This window comes from Bos javanicus, chromosome 13 (assembly GCF_032452875.1).
Source record: "Bos javanicus breed banteng chromosome 13, ARS-OSU_banteng_1.0, whole genome shotgun sequence".
NCBI lineage: Eukaryota > Metazoa > Chordata > Mammalia > Artiodactyla > Bovidae > Bos > Bos javanicus.
In genome coordinates this window covers 27,934,297-27,951,547 of record NC_083880.1, presented here as the reverse complement: position 1 = coordinate 27,951,547, position 17,251 = coordinate 27,934,297, and the positions used below count along the sequence as shown (strand labels likewise).

The 17,251-nt window shown below is 38.7% G+C and overlaps 1 protein-coding gene across 7 annotated transcripts in view; it reads right to left on the bottom strand.

Annotated features, from left to right (window-relative positions):
* The window catches only part of MCM10 (minichromosome maintenance 10 replication initiation factor), a 36,861-nt gene that overhangs the window by 13,067 nt on the left and 6,543 nt on the right, over positions 1-17,251 (bottom strand). For 6 of the 7 annotated variants that reach the window (XM_061436051.1, XM_061436053.1, XM_061436052.1 and 3 more), the window contains exons 4-15: positions 16,492-16,596; positions 16,225-16,356; positions 14,179-14,350; positions 11,989-12,154; positions 10,002-10,169; positions 8,515-8,631; positions 6,099-6,298; positions 4,481-4,581; positions 3,770-3,880; positions 3,565-3,682; positions 1,551-1,779; positions 871-1,012 (exon numbers count right to left, since the gene is read on the bottom strand). In XM_061436051.1, coding sequence (XP_061292035.1) covers positions 871-1,012; positions 1,551-1,779; positions 3,565-3,682; positions 3,770-3,880; positions 4,481-4,581; positions 6,099-6,298; positions 8,515-8,631; positions 10,002-10,169; positions 11,989-12,154; positions 14,179-14,350; positions 16,225-16,356; positions 16,492-16,596 — 1,761 coding nt within the window. The remainder of the gene's footprint in view (positions 1-870; positions 1,013-1,550; positions 1,780-3,564; positions 3,683-3,769; positions 3,881-4,480; positions 4,582-6,098; positions 6,299-8,514; positions 8,632-10,001; positions 10,170-11,988; positions 12,155-14,178; positions 14,351-16,224; positions 16,357-16,491; positions 16,597-17,251) is intronic. The other variant, XM_061436055.1, reaches the window with a different exon arrangement.

Genomic DNA, 17,251 nt, shown 5'->3' with positions numbered 1-17,251 from the left:
TTCCCCGCCATAAGACCCTTCAACTGAATTTACCTCCCCTGGTACCAACAAAGGGAGGCTCTTAGAAGAAGTGAACTGAGAAGTACAAACTAGAATGGAGGGAGGGGATGGAGGTTTGATCACTAAATTAGAATCTCTTTTTCACCTTAAAATAAGGGCCAATTATGAAAAGAGGTAACAACAACAAAACTCCTATCTACAAATTGAGGTTAAAGTGACAATTGTCAGCTTCAGTTTTAAAAATTAAAATAGGGCAATTTAAAACAAGGTCTGCTCCTTTAAAACAAAGTAAATCTTTATACTAACATATAGGTGCAAAGATCCAATGAGTAATCTCAAGATTTTAAATTGTACATAATTTCATTTTAATTCAACATGATTATAAAAAACAATCAGTTCCAGCTGCAGAAATTCTACTTAGGTACTCTCCATAGAGGAAAAGTGGAAACAAAATAATGACTTTTGATGTCGAGGGCTTCCCTGATAGCTCAGTTGGTAAAGAATCTGCCTGCAAGGCGGGAGACCCCGATCCGATTCCTGGGTTAGAAAGATCCGCTGAAGGAATAGGCTACCCACTCCAGTACTGGGCTTCCCTTGTGGCTCAGCTGGTAAAGAATCTGCCTGTAATGCGGGAGACGTGGGTTTGATCCCTGGGTTGGGAAGATCTCCTAAAGAAGGGAAAGGCTACCCACTCCAGTATTCTGGCCTGGAGAATTTCATGGACTGTATAGTCCATGGGGGCGCAAAGAGTCGGACACGACTGAGCAACTTTCACTTTCAGTCTTTCAGCCTTCAGGCTGATTATGTTTTGGAACATTTCCTCTATAAGTAGTGTCTCTTTCCCACTGGACAGCTTCCCATTTGGAGTACCTTGAGGAGAAAATGTGCTGTTCTTTTCTACACGTTCCTTCACTTCCAGGACATCCTGGGGTTCCTTTAGCTTCTTAATGCTATTTGGGTCTGTTTTTGTAAGAATCCGGCCTTTTGACCTTAATTTGGTTATAGCAGCTAACTAGGAAAACAGAAAAGAGAGGGAGATAAAAATCTAAACGATAAGATAGGCATCTGTAGCTCTGTATCCCTTTCCAATGAATTAACCAGTGAATTCTGGCAGTTCTCAATCACACATTAGTAAAATATATCTTCATTTTACTTAGCGTTATTAACACAATCATTAAAACTTCAAAGAAGGGAAAACAGGTCTCTAAGTTAGCAAACCAAATCTCAGTTTATTTTTTAACTTCAAATAGTCTGTAAGCTTTTAGATCCACAAAAGAACCACATAAACATTTTAGAAGTTTGTTTCTTTCATGTTATCTCCTGCAGCCTGACAAGAAACAATGTGGAAACAGTGGCTAGTTTTCTTGAATTAAATTAATGGCATTGTTGATACCAATTATCATTTAAAATTCCTTTGACTCTAATTATCATGATCAATAAATAGGTATGAGGTAACTGTCTTTTCTGGTTACGGGTATATTAAGTTTGAAGCACCAGCTATGTCTCACAGAATACAAATCCAAGTGGTGAAGAAAACAGATGCCAGTTACCTTTTTGGCTTCTGCTAAGGCATTCAGTTTTGGTCTCGGTGGTGGTGACTCATCAAAAAAGAGGACATCATCTCCTTCTGAGATGCCTCTTCCAAGCTTGGGCATCTGCGTGGTTGGGGTTCCTTTCATCTTGGGGAATTCAGCCCCCGTTGGTGGAGATCGACAAGGGGGCTGCTGAGAAGAGGATGGCACAGCTGGGCTCTTCATTTCACTGGAGCTTTGCAGAAAGCTTTATAAAGAAAAAGGCAGTCACAAACTACGCACACAAGCACAAAACACACAGACTGGGAGATTGCAGGCAGGCCACCAGCTGATAAGTAATCGTTAGTAAAATAATTTTCCATCCTTGGTTATTCAGATTAGCGCACAGTAAAAACAAAACTAACCTCACTAATTCTTCAGTTAACTGATTTTTCACTGAATAAATGCTAATTGTTTCACCAATTTAGAACTGATTACTAATTTTATCAATTGGCTTTCTAGTGGGGTCGGTATATGGAGCATCTTCAGCCCTGAAGGTTTGCTGTGCCCTCTGGTTAGCTGAGATGCTTCAGGAACTCACTGAATCTGTGTATTTTGTCTATTCTACTAGGATGAGGTAACACACACGATACATTTGGAAGTCGTTGAAGAAGGGTGCTGTTAATATAATTCACACTGATTATTTTATATATGGGCTTTTTTTTAGTTTTAAGATGATATTTTATTTTTCTACTATAGTTGTTTTACAATATTGTGTTAATTTTTGCTGTATAATATACCTCCTCCTTCTTGAATCTCCTATTCCTTCATATGTGGCTTCAAGGGCTATGTAAAAACAACAAAGGTCAGAAATCACTTGTCCAAACCTCTCATTGTTGAGATGAAGAAACTGAGGCCCAAGACCCCACTGCCCATTAAGTGACAGGCTGAGGACTAGTACCAGGTAATCCTGAGCCAGTCTTCTTTTCACTACCATATTATCCCCACTTCTGTAAGTTTCAGGCTGAGTCTGCAAACAGCCTACCAGATGCTGCCCAAAGATAAGTTATGTTTGGCCAGGAAAACTTTGAAAAACTTTAAACCGTAATGCCTTTAAACTGACAGGTACTTTCCACTCCCCACAAGGTCCACATATGTCCATATACATTCATGTCATCTGTAGGCCCCTGATGAATACTGCTATAGATAGTCTACCAGGACCTCAAACTAACCCACCTGAGGCCAAATCTGTTTCCCTATTTTTCCAAAGCATCTCTTCCTGACTTGTAATAGACTTTTCCCCTCCATGGAACCACATTAAGAGCCCAGGTCTGGGACAGCAATGGTTCAACACTGGAGTAGAACAGGTAGGTGTGAGTTTAAACTTGGCTCCACCATCTACTGGCTCTCTGGTCTTCAGTTACATGACTCACAAAACAAGGATAATAACACTTCACAGATTATGGTAAGGACCAATGTGACGTGTGTACAGTGTGAAGCATGGTGGTCAGTGTACACTGGGTGCCTGCAGACAGTAGCTTTTACTACCATTCAAATAACTTCCGTTCAAGAGTCTTTGATTCATTTTCCACACCCATTTTCACTTGATTTTGCCTCTCAAATGACTCTCCATTTCGGTGTCTCAATTTTATCACTGACCTGAACAAATGCAGAAGCCATGCACTGGCTCAAGACTATAATTAAAAAACCTAACTGGCAAAACTGAGAAACAGGTGGCAAACTGGCCACAGTCTACTTTCCTTTTTCACAAAACTGTCTTTGTATGTCATTACTTTCTCTTTCCTATAGCGACATTAATTACTACAGCCTGTAGTATCTGGTCTCAGGATTCACTAGCATCAGTCAGAAATACTTACCTTTAAATGCTTTATAACTTTAAAAGTTATGTTAAAATTATTCTTAAAAAACTTTCAAAGTTGAAAAGGTGGCCAACCACCTCAAATCCAGTCACATTTCTGAAATCTACTAGGACAGCCCCAGAATTCACGAGATGAGCAATCTAAACAGGGAATATTAAACCTGTGACTCCTACCGTTTCTGTATTTCTTCTGACTTCTTTTTCCGCATCTCTAACATATGCTGCTTCTGTTGCTTCAAGAGGGCTGATGCTGAGATAGACTGGAAAGCAGGTTTCAGGCTCCCCACGATCCCTAAAACACAAGCCACAGGCTGAGGAAGTTCTGAGAGGGGGCAGGGTCTCAGGTGTGGACACTAGAGCAGGTGCAGGCTGACTCTACCTGATGACTTGGCTTTGGCTAAATGATGTTTCAGGTTTCTGGCTCCAGATGTAGGCAAGTCCATCAATTCCCTGAATTCCTCAGAACAAGACAAGCTCTTCTGGGGTATTCCTGAAATATACATCAGATTTAGAGGATTCAAAATTCAGTCTATTTTCTGTCATGTGTCTTCTTCCTTTTTAAACTCTGCTTTCATAATTTTTTCATTTGTAAAATGAAGTAGATGGAATATCAAGAGAAAAGAGAATCCTTAACCTCTAATATCAGACCAGTAGGACTGCAAAGGTAAGACAAATATCTCACTTTGAAAAATGATTAAAACACTATTATCTGAGGGGTCATTTCACACACTATTTCTGGATTATGCACTATGGGAGAGGGTCCATGCTAGACTTTGACTGCTGTTATAAACAGAGCCCCAAGGACAGAGTGGAGGTGGCATTCTCGGACCTGTTTTAGTTAAAGACAGGAAGCTGACAATACTGATTCTAGTGCCAGACACTAAGAGTTAGACCCAGATAAATCAAGACGTTTTAAAAACCTAAGACACAGCTAGTATCAATATGCTGTTGCTTAAGATGCTGCCAACGAAGCTTGGGTCTCATAGTTCAGGTGACTTCACTCAGGATAATTTAGAGTTAGGAACTAACTGTTTTCAATCCTGAAGACTACAAATTTAAGATGGAGAAAGAAACAAAGAAACAAAGTTACCTAGTTTTTGTTGAGTTTCCTGAAGAATCAAGTCTGTGCCCTTAACCACCAGGTTACTCAGAGTGGTTTGAATCTTCTTTTTAGGAGCAACAGCAGCTGCACTGAAAAGGAAAATGAAAGCCACTTAAAGTCAATGCTCTATGAGGTAAAGAAGGCAGAAAAGTAGTAGTTACAAAATGTCAATGTTTCTCAAAGCTCCTTTTAAGTAGACTGTAGTTAATACCATGGTCCTACCCGTAACTGGTGTGTGCATTATGTCACAGACCTAAGACAGGCAACCTACAAACTTGCTTGAAGGCCATTCTGGAAAAGTAAATTGGCAAAAGAAATAAAAATATGCCAATACTTTGATCAAGACTAGGACTTATCAAGAAGTCTAGGATTTACGTTAAGATCTATGCAAAAATTTAGGATATTAATGGAAGGTTTGTATTGATAAAAGTTAGAAATACTATAAATGTTTATCCATAGGGAATTATTTAAATTATCAGAGCCATGTAAAAGAATACTATGTAGCCACTAAAAATAATGCTGTTAAGTGAATATTCCACAAAGAAAAATTCATTATTTTTATGGGAAAGAAGAACATTGCAAATTATAGGCATACTATGATCTCATTTTATACTCTTAAAAATTTATACTTATGGGAAATGTCCCCTCCAAACCATATTTACCAAAACTAACAGTTATGTAGATGGTGGGATTATAGATGGTTTTTATTGTTTCCTTTTGGCTAAATTGTACATATGTTTTAAAAAAAATAATGTTACGTGCATTGCATTTTGCAATTTGCTAAAATACAGACATTATTTTAAATCTTAAAAATGTTCTTGATATTACAAAATAGACAGGAGGTGAGAGTCCTCTAGCCCAATGTCTCTTGGATTGAGGACAAAATCTGTTTTATTCTTGGACCAACTGTAGCTCCCTTGAGCCAAATCCCTGCCTCAAATGTATTTTATAGAGTCAGGTGACAGGCGATCAATCACCTACTCAGGGACTCTAGGGAGAGGCTGAGATTCCCCAGGAATGCCAGCTTCAGCAGTACCCCCCTCCCCTGTGAGGTTTCTCTGCATATTCATTCACTAAATTCACTGTGGGTTCCCTGAGATCTACAAACTCACACTCACAGTCACGATGGAAATGATTTCAAGGATGTCAACATTATGATGAACACTTTCAGTGGCCAATCAGTCCTGACAAAGTTGGACTATTCACATTTGAAGCCAAAGAGGAAGTGTGGGCTCCCTGTTAAAGACCAGGATAGCCCGACTCAGTTTCTCCTCCTTCTAAGTGTTTTCCTCTCTTTTCAGGAATGAAGTAACCTTGTTTTGGGTCTCTTCTCCTCTGCTACATTGTTTTAAGCAGCTTGTTATAAAAGATAAAACCTGTACAAACCTTCTAGGACTGGGACAAAAATGTACAACCACTGGGTTTACTTTTTGTTTTTTCCTTTTTGGCCACACAGCACAGCATGCAGAACTTCCCCAATCAGGGATGCAACTCACGCCCTCTGCAGTGGAAGCATGGAGTCCTAACCACTGAACCACCAGAGAAGTCCTGGGTTTACTCTTAAATGAAGACCCCAGCCCTCAAAGAAGCTCTGAGAATGTCTTACATTGAGGCTGCATATGAGGCTGAAGAAATGCCTCCGTAGTAAAAACCATCCTGACACAGCCGTTCTTTCAGGCTGATGCCTTTGCGAGCAAACTTCTTTGGAATGCGGCCTCCAGAGAAGGTGGACTGCAAGTCAGCTCGCCTGGCGCTAAGCCTCTTGTACTGGGCCTGGATGTGATACTGACAGTATTCACAGTCGTTCTGTGAAGAGAAAGAGCAGCTGTATCAACATTAGGGCAACAGGCTGGGGACAATGTTAATGGACACAACTCCTTTCTCCCAGCCTCACAGAGAGCTAGTCTGTGGGCAAAACCCTCTCGGCTAACTTCTGAGATCATTCTCTATCCACAGCTAAGAAGCAACTTAGAAGTTCATCCTCTAGGTAATGGGGTGGAGTAGGGGTGATAAATTGGAAGATGGGGATTCATACACACAAACTATTATATATAAAATACATAACTAATAAGGACCTACTCTATAGTACAGGGAACTCTATTCAGGACTCTGTAATGGCCTATATGGGAAAGGAATCTAAGAAAGAGCAGGTATAAGTATATATATAACTAATTCACTTTGTTGTATACCTGAAACGAACACAACATTATAAATCAACTATACTCATTAGAAATTAAGAAAAAAAAAGTTAAGGGGACTAAACTCTGAACACACTATTCAGGTACAAGAAAAAGTGGTACTTTTCACTGCCTTTGTCCTCCTCCTACAGTGGAAATAAAGTCAGTTTCTAGGGTGAATCTTGAAAATGTTATGCCAAATAAAAGAAGTCAGACACAAAGGTCCCATGTTGTATGATTCCTTTTATGGCATATATCCAGAGACAGAAAACAGATTATAGGTCATCAGGGAAATGGTTACTTAATTGCTAGGGGGTGTTTTTTAATGGGGTGATGAAAAGATTTTGAAACCTGAAGCTGGTGGTTACACAATAAAGTGAATACACTAAATATTACTGACGTAAATGGTTAACTGTACATAATGTGAATTTTACCTCAACAGAAGTTACAAAATAAAACAAAATCAATTTCCTTTCTGTTTCTCTGGTTGACTCTCAGACAAATGCTACCCTTACAGTGAAAGGAGCAAAGAGAAACTATGAAGTATTGTCGAACTGGGTGAAACTTAACAGATGCTGACAATGGAGGTTTAATGGTCCAGCTCTTGTGATCTGACAGGTGCACTTCCTCTGAGACCTCTTTCCAACTGTCTCCTTCCTCCCTGTTTCCTGCTCACTAGTTCATCTGTTAGACAGCAATGAGAGAAATAAAAAGAGATGAAACCAGAACCTATTATCCAGTCCTTTCAAAGAGCTCTAAGAAGTACTACTTCACATGCACTTGGATGGTTGTAATCAAAGTCAGACAGTAACAAAGTGTTAGAGAAACCAGAACCCTCACATACTGCTAGGGAGATTGTAAAAGCCACCTGGGAAACCAGTTTGGTGGTTCCTCAAAAACCTAAATACAGATCCAGCAATTCCGCTCCAGGTTTATAGTTGAGGCAACTGAAATGGACTTCCACATAAAAACCTGTATATGCATGTTGACAGCACCATTATCCGTAACAGTCAGATATGGAAACCACCTAAGTGTCTATCAACCAATGGATAAACTGAGTGTAGTCTATCCATACCATGGAGTGTTATTCAAATACCAAAAGGAACGAAGTGCTGATAAAAGGCTTTGTAGCATGAGCATAGCACAGATGAATCTTAAAAACATTATTCTAAGTCCAAAGAAGCTAGATACAAAAGGCTGTACATTATACAATTCCACTGTATGAAACGTCTAGAATAGGCAAATCTATAGACAGAAAGTAGATGAGTAGTTGCCAGGACTGGAGGAGAAGGGGAATGGAGAATTACTGTTAGTGGGTATGGGTTTTTAGAAGGGGACTGAAAATGTTCTGAAATTACCTGGTGGAGATGATTTCACAACCCTGTGAATACATTAAAAATCACTAGATTGTGCACTTCAAAACTGAATGGTCTGGTATGTGCATTCTATCTCAGTACAATGTTTATTTACTTTTCAAAAAAGAGAGTCCTAATAAAAGGTAGAATACAGCTATGTACTGGCTAAAACAAGGTTGCAGTGTATTTCATCATTAGTGTTTGATCTTCAGCACTAGAAAGAATTGAGGGCAAATTAAAATTCTGTCTTTCTTAAAGTTCCCAATCAGCTGGTAATAAAAGATCAGTTTCCTAAGAGGTTAAATCCTTCCCCCGCCCTCAGCTTTTTAAACTGGCCATTATTAACCACACATTTTACTTTCTCACTTTGAAGCTTCCTATTATGTAGGAAACTCAGTTCCAAATAGGTCATTACAGGTAAAGTGCCTAAAATTTATTCCTATTAGTTTCTTTCTTTAGCAAAAACCACCCCAACAAAGCTTAAACCTACCAAATTCACAATCTGTGTACATGGTTCTCCATTCTTTTTCTTTGCTTTACAGGTTCCCAGGTCAAGAGCTTCCCCCATAATTAAGATCTTTTGAGGATGATCAATAGATAAGCACATCTGTAGAAAAAGAGGTAGTGGGAATTAAAAGCAAACAAAGGTATGGCCCCTCACCAGCAAGAATGGATATAATAACGGTTGGCACGAGTTAGGCTTTTTATCCTTTTCATCAGTGCCCTGGGATTTGAAGCCAGTGCCCTGTAAAACAGTTGTAGAAATGGGAGAGAGAGAAGACATTTAGTTCTCTGTTCCCTCCTGCATCTTTACTATCAGAATCCTAACGCTCAGCCTTGAGTGATAGAGCAGGTTCCCTGTTTTCCCAGCATTCTTTGCAGCTAGTGATTGTCATGTAACTCCACTCTGGCCAATGAGACTGAAGTAGGAGTCTGCAGGGAAGGTAGCCAGGAAAGCTTCTGCTTTTCTATAAAAGCAGAGTGAAGAGGCTGGCTGACTTCCTGGCTTCAGTGGAGATGTGATGGCTAGGGTTTCAAAGTCATCTTGTGACCAAGAGGGAAATCTGAGAGACTCATGAACACCAGCTCTGGCATTAGGGCATTACGACTTGATGGACGTGGGTTTGGGTGAACTTCAGGAGTTGGTGATGGACAGGGAGGCCTGGCGTGCTGCAATTCATGGGGTTGCAGAGTCAGACACGACTGAGCAACTACACTGAACTGAACTGACACTGCCTATGTCTGATTTTTTACTATCCAAGAAAAACAAAAACTTCAGTGTCTACCATTACAAAGAACTGTAGCGCAGCTTTTCTGTTACTTGTGGCCAAACACCTTCCAAACCAATAAATGAAGATTTGTTGCTATTCTCTTGTGAAAGCAATGAATGCAACAACTTTGTCTCTTACTCCTCCTGATATAATGTGTCTATAACAGAAGCAGTAGCCTCTTGTTGACTCCTGTGGAGAAACTGTTAGTGTTCACAATGTACCTAGGTTTGCAGTTTACTAGAGAATCAGTAGGTAGTAACCCAAATTCTAATGCTGCTTAAGACGGTGAAAAGTCACCTTAAAAACCAAAATTCCTAAGTTGCAGCTATGATTATGATAACAAACGGAACAAACCCTCCTCAACTATAAACCCTTCCTTCCTGATGCTATCAAGGATATTCACAGGAGATGGAAGGGAACCTGAGCCCAAGAACTAAAAAATAAATTCCAGGAAGCTTGGAATGAATTTGAAAAAATATAATGAAATAAGTTCTCATAAAATATTCTAGTGTAGTCTGAAATTCAGAATACTGGCAGGTAAGAAATGAACGACAAACAAAAAGCCAGTAAAATGGAGTCAAAATAATACAAAAGCTGGACTTATTACCTGGAGGTAGACCAGCATAAAGGTTTTTGATAGAACTCAGCCAAGTTATAAAGACCACAAAAAAAAAACCCAAACAAACCCATGGAAACAGAGTCTTACCTCCTCTGAACCATCCTTGGGCTTCATGGGGTTTGCATTGAGCAGCCCTATGACAGAACCCTGCTCTGTCTTCCAGAGTTCTTTGTGAACCTCTCCAAACAAGAACAGTGACACACATCGCGTCAGGTCACGAAGATCATTCAGTCGCCAGATGCTAAATGTTTTCCCCTGGAGCAAATCATTTATGCTTATCTTTAATAAATCTTGAACAATGGGTTACAAAGTCTTCATTTACAGTTCAAGTGTTCTACTGTGGAAAATATCTAAGCATGACCCAGTCTGAATAGATTATCATCAGAATGTCTGTTAATTATAAATTAATCCTTTCTCAAGGCTTTGGTATGCTTCTTCTCATTTTAGAAATGAAGGTGAAGAAAGGCAAGCCTCAGAAAGAAATAGCTTTCTTGTTAACTTGTTAACTTTGTTTCTTTCTGTTATTAGCAGACACTAACTACTATATAAAATATTTAGACGATAAAGACTAGTACTGTAAAGCATAGGGAACTATATTCAATATCCTGTAATAAACCATAATGGAAAAGAACATGAAACATATCTACATATGTATAACAATCACTTTGCTGTACACCTAAAACACAACATTGTAAATCAACTATACTTCAAGAAAAAATTTACTGATATATATTTAATAAATATTATTTATCATTATGTTAATATTAATAAGGAAGTTTCAGTTCAATGCTTCTAAATCTTTCTTTAGCTTAGAAGAAAAACAGCATCATTTAAAGAAAACTGGTTGTATTTAACTCTAAAATTTTGGAAATACTATCACATACCAAGAAACTCAAAATGCTAGCCACATATAATATGAACAACTTCCATGTTTATAGATTTTTTAAAAAAAGCAATTCACACAATACTGAATCAAGCTATTTCACAGAGACAGCCCAGAGTGGGTATGGCTACAGGTTGTAGTGAATTATTGCCTAAACTCCAGTATTATAATTATTCTTCCCAGGATTTATACAACGCCATTCTTAGAGAAGTTCAGATAAATTTCACACCTATTATTTCAATGTCATTATAGCCAGTGGTGATGCAATTATGAACTTAATCAAATGAAAACCAGACTTGTTCACATTTACTGAAACAGACCAGATGTAGAGCAGGACTCAGAATCTGAAACTCAACTCCTGGTGTCAGAGCTCATAAAAAAATTTAAGGTTGAACAAGATCAAAACTGGAGAATGAAATTAGTTTTGAACAAGATAATCTGCAGTATTTTAGAGACAGCCTTTCAGGTAATCAAAAGACAATTCCTTCAATTTACAGATAAGAAAATGGATGTCCTTAAAGAAAGAGTAAGGGCCACCTAATACCAGAAGGCTCCTGATAAATGGAGAATGAGGCTTAGAATTCAGCTTTTCTGACTTAGCCACAGAATAATTTTCGTTATTCCTCAGTCAACTGTGATTTTAAAATTTATCAGACCTCTTGTAATATTTGTCAAATGAAATGTACCATCCTGTACTGGCACAGGTCAGCAATATCAGGACTTCAGTGACTGACATCTTACATCTAATAAGGCTCTTCAAATGATCTTTGAGGACGTACTCCCCTTCCACAAGGGGGATTACTCAGAGCCGGCAATATCAGGACTTCAGTGACTGACATCTTACATCTAATAAGGCTCTTCAAATGATCTTTGAGGACGTACTCCCCTTCCACAAGGGGGATTACTCAGAGCCGTAGGGCATCCACAGGCATCACCAAACAACAAGTAAAATGAGTAAGAATGATGTGGACAATAAAAAGCTCAAGAAACCTATCCAACCAGACCTTCTTTAAGTAGGGCCTTCCTTACATATCTCCCCCTCTGGTACCAACCAGGTGATGGTGTGGCAATTTAAGAACTTACTAGCAATGACTACAAAATGAAACACTGATGGGCTCTAGGTAACAAATCAAGAACGTGAGTCTCCACTGCCAATCTGTGATGAAACAGCTGATTAATAAAATAGCTTACACTGTTAGAACTCTGTGGAGTGATTTTCTTCAATATAACCCCAAACGTCACCCAGTCTATTTCTTCCAGCTTCTCACTTGCCATCTTTTCCTTGAGCTGAGACAGTCTGATAAGTTTTCGGCCGATCATTTTCTTGTTCATTTCTGTGGAGGATACTCGAGGCTTTCTGGGTCAAGACACCAGTGATTTGTAGATTATTACTCTAAGAGATAACCGGGCACTATAGCAAATTCGTTAGAAGAGATATTATGGAGAGAAATCTCTAAAGCACCTGTTCTCAGGGAGGCTTAGTATAAAGCCCATATTTTTTCAGTAGGTAAAACTTACCTGGTTGTTCGGTGGTTAAAACTTTGTGCTTTCACTGCAGGAGGCACGAGTTCCACCCTTATTGGGGAACTAAGATCCCCATGCTATACAGCATGGCCTTCTCCCCAAAAGGAGATAATTTTAAAGACCAGGTTTGCTTTTCCAAGGATATAGAACTGGGACTAATGTAGAAAGTAAAGACCACAAATTATTTAAGTTCTTATGAATTCTAATATAATATACAAAATCATGAATTGCTTAGGTAAATTAAGATATTTCAATTCCATCAATTCTGTGAGAATTTCATAAGTTCTACTATTTCTAATTAGATTTTTCAAAAGCCAACATTTTCACATAATAAAAAGAACTGACTCGAGCTTCAATTAATATACTCTCGTTTCTAATGACTGGTTAAAACATAAAATTTGCAAATTGTTTTTCTCTAGTTGAATATTAAAATCTGTTTCATGTTGGATCATATAACATATTCTAGGACAAGAGAAAGCAGTCAGGAGAAAACAAGCTTTTTGACTCTTTCAGAAGTTTTCTAGAATAGAAACTCCAAGGGCTAACTCAACAATAAAGAATATTCAGGAGGGAAACACTTACATAAGTGGAGAAATCCTTTCCTTGTTTGATTTCTGAGTTAACAGGTTACTATAAAGCTACAATCCTACAGAGCATCTTCAGATTCTGAGGTTCAGGTAGAACAATCATAAGAAAGACTCAAACAACTCTGCAACCCCCTAAATTTGTAGGCCCCACAGAAGCTTTGGCTGACTAGTTTCAACTTCGTCTACTTCCATTCAGTTCAAATGTATAGCAATACTCGCATCAGCAACATCTTTATTATCTCTAGGGTGTTTCCACTGGGAAAGGCAGTATTATCTCAGAAGGGCCACATTTACCTTGAAAAAGAAGCCTGAAGTTCCGTCAGTGAGTTTTTACTATATTCCATTCCTCGGATTCTGTCTTAAATGTAATTAAAATATTGATCCGCCCCAATTTTGAAGAGTATGGAGTTATTATAATAAAGTTCTACTGCATGTCAGCAGTCACTTGTTCTCCCCTTGGTCAGTAACATATAATTTAAAAGCTTAGCAGTTTTAGTTTAGGCTGACAAGGTTCAGCTGTTCTAGAGGGGTTGCACTTGGCTACTCAGACAGTACTAAAGGCAATCTGGTTTCAGAGTAAGGATGTTGTAGAGACATGAAGCCCAGGGCTTCAAGAGCAGTAATAACAAAGGTGCAAAGCAGTAGACACAGAAGACTCAGAAGTCCAGGTTTTTCCCTGAACTGATCCTGGGATGTATTTCTATTTTTATTTTTTTCAAATTGGAGGATAATTGTTTTATAATGTTGTGTTAGTTTCTGCTGTACAATGTGAATCAGCTGTAAGTGTATATACATCCTCTCTTGAGCCTGTCTCCCACTTCCCATTTGTATTTTGCCTGAATATCTTAATTTCTCCACATAATAATACAAAAGAGCACAGTTATTTCTATTAACATTAATTATAGAAAGATACTACTATCCTAGTTAAACTGTATATTCCTTTACAAGAATACTATTTAAGAATAGTCTCTACCATTGTTCCTACTAGTTTCTGGTTAAATACAGTACTTATTATTTATTGATTTCATTTTAAAGAACATGTATTTTTTATTCTCTACACAAACAGGAGAAAACTTTCCTTATTCATATGTAAATACACTGAGTCAAACTCAGTGCCAAAGGCCTAGTATGGTCAAGTACAAGAGCTATACGTCTCATGTGACTCAGGGGTACAAACACACTAATTCTGGAAGGCTCAGTCCCTAGGAAGAAGAGGCATCTTGTGGGGCCTACAAGCAGAGTGAAAGAGAGTGCTGTCACAATTACTGACCTGAGCCTCAGACCGGAGAAGGCTTCCACGGAGACCTCCTGAGCCATCTCCCCAGAGCTCCTGGGTGTCCCTGCACTCTGATCCCTAGTCACCCCACCAGGCTTGTTCCCAGGAGTTGTTCGGAGTGGTTGGGAGGGTACACTTGTCATCTTCAAAGGTGAGCATTGGGGCTCTAGAAAATATAAAAACCACACTGATAATTAAACATTATTAGAATTGTTTCTTTTTTAATCAACACATGTCAAATCTTGAGAGAATAACAGAAACCCACAGGATCATTTCTGTACTACCCCCAAACCTCTACAGTATAGTCCAGAACTTCCTGTGTATGGAAATGTTTTATACCACTGCTGTCCATGTGGCGGCCACCAGCCACAGGTGGACACTGACCACCTGAAACTGACCAGTGTGTCTAAGGAAATTAATGCCTTAATTTGTAATCTAATTAGTCACAAGTGGCTAGTGGCTGCATCAGTTCTACTCTAAAACACGGTTTCTCTGTGCAATGCCATTTCTTGAATATTCACCATATACAGAGCACTGTGGTAGATTTCATAAGGGAGTAACAGCCCTCCTTCTGAAATCAGTAATTAGTGGAGATTTGTGCACAGGTCAAATTCTACCTGAAAGACATTCAAAGTTAGCTTCCCTTTGTTTTATTGTTTCGTTTCAATTCATTTCACTTGTGTGAGAAGGCAATGGCAACCCACTCCAGTACTCTTGCCTGGAAAATCCCATTGACGGAAGAGTCTGGTAGGCTGCAGTCCATGGGGTCGCTAAGAGTCGGGCATGACTGAGCGACTTCACTTTCACATTTCACTTTCATCCATTGGAGAAGGAAATGGCAACCCACTCCAGTATTCTTGCCTGGAGAATCCAAGGGACAGAGGAGCCTAGTGGGCTGCAGTGTATGGGGTTGCACCGAGTCAGACACGACTGAAGTGACTTAGCAGCAGTAGCAGGAGTGGGGATGGGGATGGGGGGCGGGGCGCAGCAGGAGTGTTAGGGGACCCAGGATATTCTGATATGGTTCTTTTCATATTTTACAAGCATTTGATAATGTTCCTGAGGGTCGGAAAGTTTGGGTATTCTCCTTAATAAGTATAACTCTCTCTCAAATAAGATTGGTATTTACTTTCAAAGTGACTTTGGATCACTACTCCCAAGGCAGAGGCCAGGGTAACCTTGGAACTTTTTAAATCGCCAGAAACCATGCCCTTATCTCAATGCCCCAAAACCCAACTTTGAACACTGTCTAATAAAATACCTTAGTAATATCAGAGGTCCTAAGGGAATGAACACTATAATAAGTGGATGCATGGAATATATCATCTGTTGTCAAATAAACATGAACACAGAGACTACAGCCATTCTGTATTGCTGTGTCATAAGCCAATGGTAGTCAAAAGGGCCTTTTTGAACATGTGTGATCAATAAAATGCTGCTTACTCTAAGCCAAGTTATCTTCAGGTCATTTTCTCTTAGATCTTCCAAAGAGTAATTGCTTTGGGCAAAAAGACAGTACAACAAAACCAATACAGAGTTTACAAATCCTTTACATTTTATTTTGTGCATATATACATTATGTGCTGAAATAGGATTTTATTTGAGTACCACTCTATCCTCCTGGCAAAGATGACTTTTCATAAGAATGAACCCTCTGGCTTCAAATAAAACTTGACCATTTTATTAAAGAGATCACTGTGCCTCAGTCTCACAGCCTGAAGATTAAATCTCTAGCTTTCTAGCATAAGAACTCAACCCAGTGGTTATACTTCACTATAATTCAACTACAGGACTATAGAACCAAAAAAAATTGAATCCACTAAGCATTTAAATACTTATTCTCTACCCAAGTATTTTCTAAGCACTTTGAGATGTACACAAAGATTATGAAATATAGAACGTAGTTCCCATTTCCAAGAAACTTACTTTTCTCAATGGGCAGGTAAGACAGACCAACACACACACCCATACATAATAGTACCAAAATATATTGTAAACAGAGCCCAGGCAGTGAGAAACTAGGGGCCATGAGTACCACACCTGCAGGTGAGACCTTTGGTGTCCGAGCCACTCGCTTGGGTTTTGGTAGAGTAGGGACGTCAAGTTCCGCAGAAAAGCACGATGACTCCTGAATTTTCTTCTCCTTAAGAGGGGGACGTGGAGACTTATCTACTTGATTAAAAGAAAGTAGTAAAGAAAATTTAGAAAGGGGTTCAAAAACTGTTTTACCAGGAGTTGGATGCAGAAGTAATGTTATGATTTCTTTGTAATAGAAATGCATACTATCCCTAGAATTAGTTTGATTACCTGGGGTTTTACGTGAAAGGGCTGGACTTGCAGGCTGTTTAATTGTCGCTAGTTTCAGCTGTTCTTGTAAGGACTTCATTTGCTCTTGCAACTTCCTTAATTCATCTAGGGGGAAAAAAATATACTGATTTAAAAACCAGACCAGACGAAATATCATACATAATGAAAGTGCTGAAATTATTTTTGATGTCTACCCATCACCTCCAAAACTTGAGACTCACAACAGAATCACATACTGAGAACTCACAATTAACTTTTGCACCTTAAATAGTTCCCCTTAGAGAAGTAAACATGGTATTTCCAGTAAACAAATCTCTAATACCAAAGCTGATTATGAATTTGTACTACTGACAGTTAGATACATGTCCATGGTTGACAAGTTTTTAAGAGTCAAGAAATGATTATGGCCCCTAAGCAAGGATGACATACAAATTTGTGAATCTTTCCATATTTAAAACACAAAACAAATAAGATACAAGGATATAATGTACAGCACAGAGAATAAGCCAATATTCAGTTAATAACTTTAAACGGAGTATAATCTATAAAAATGTCAAATAACTGTGCTATACACCTCAAACTAATAACACTGTAAATGAACTATATTTCAATTAAAAATATATATGTAAATAAAAAAAATACGTATCAGAGAAGATGTCAGGAATAAGAAAATGGCACTCCTCCCTGGAGAAGGAAATGGCAACCTACTCCAGTATTCCTGCCTGGGAAATCCCATGGACATAGGAGCCTGGTGGGCTAT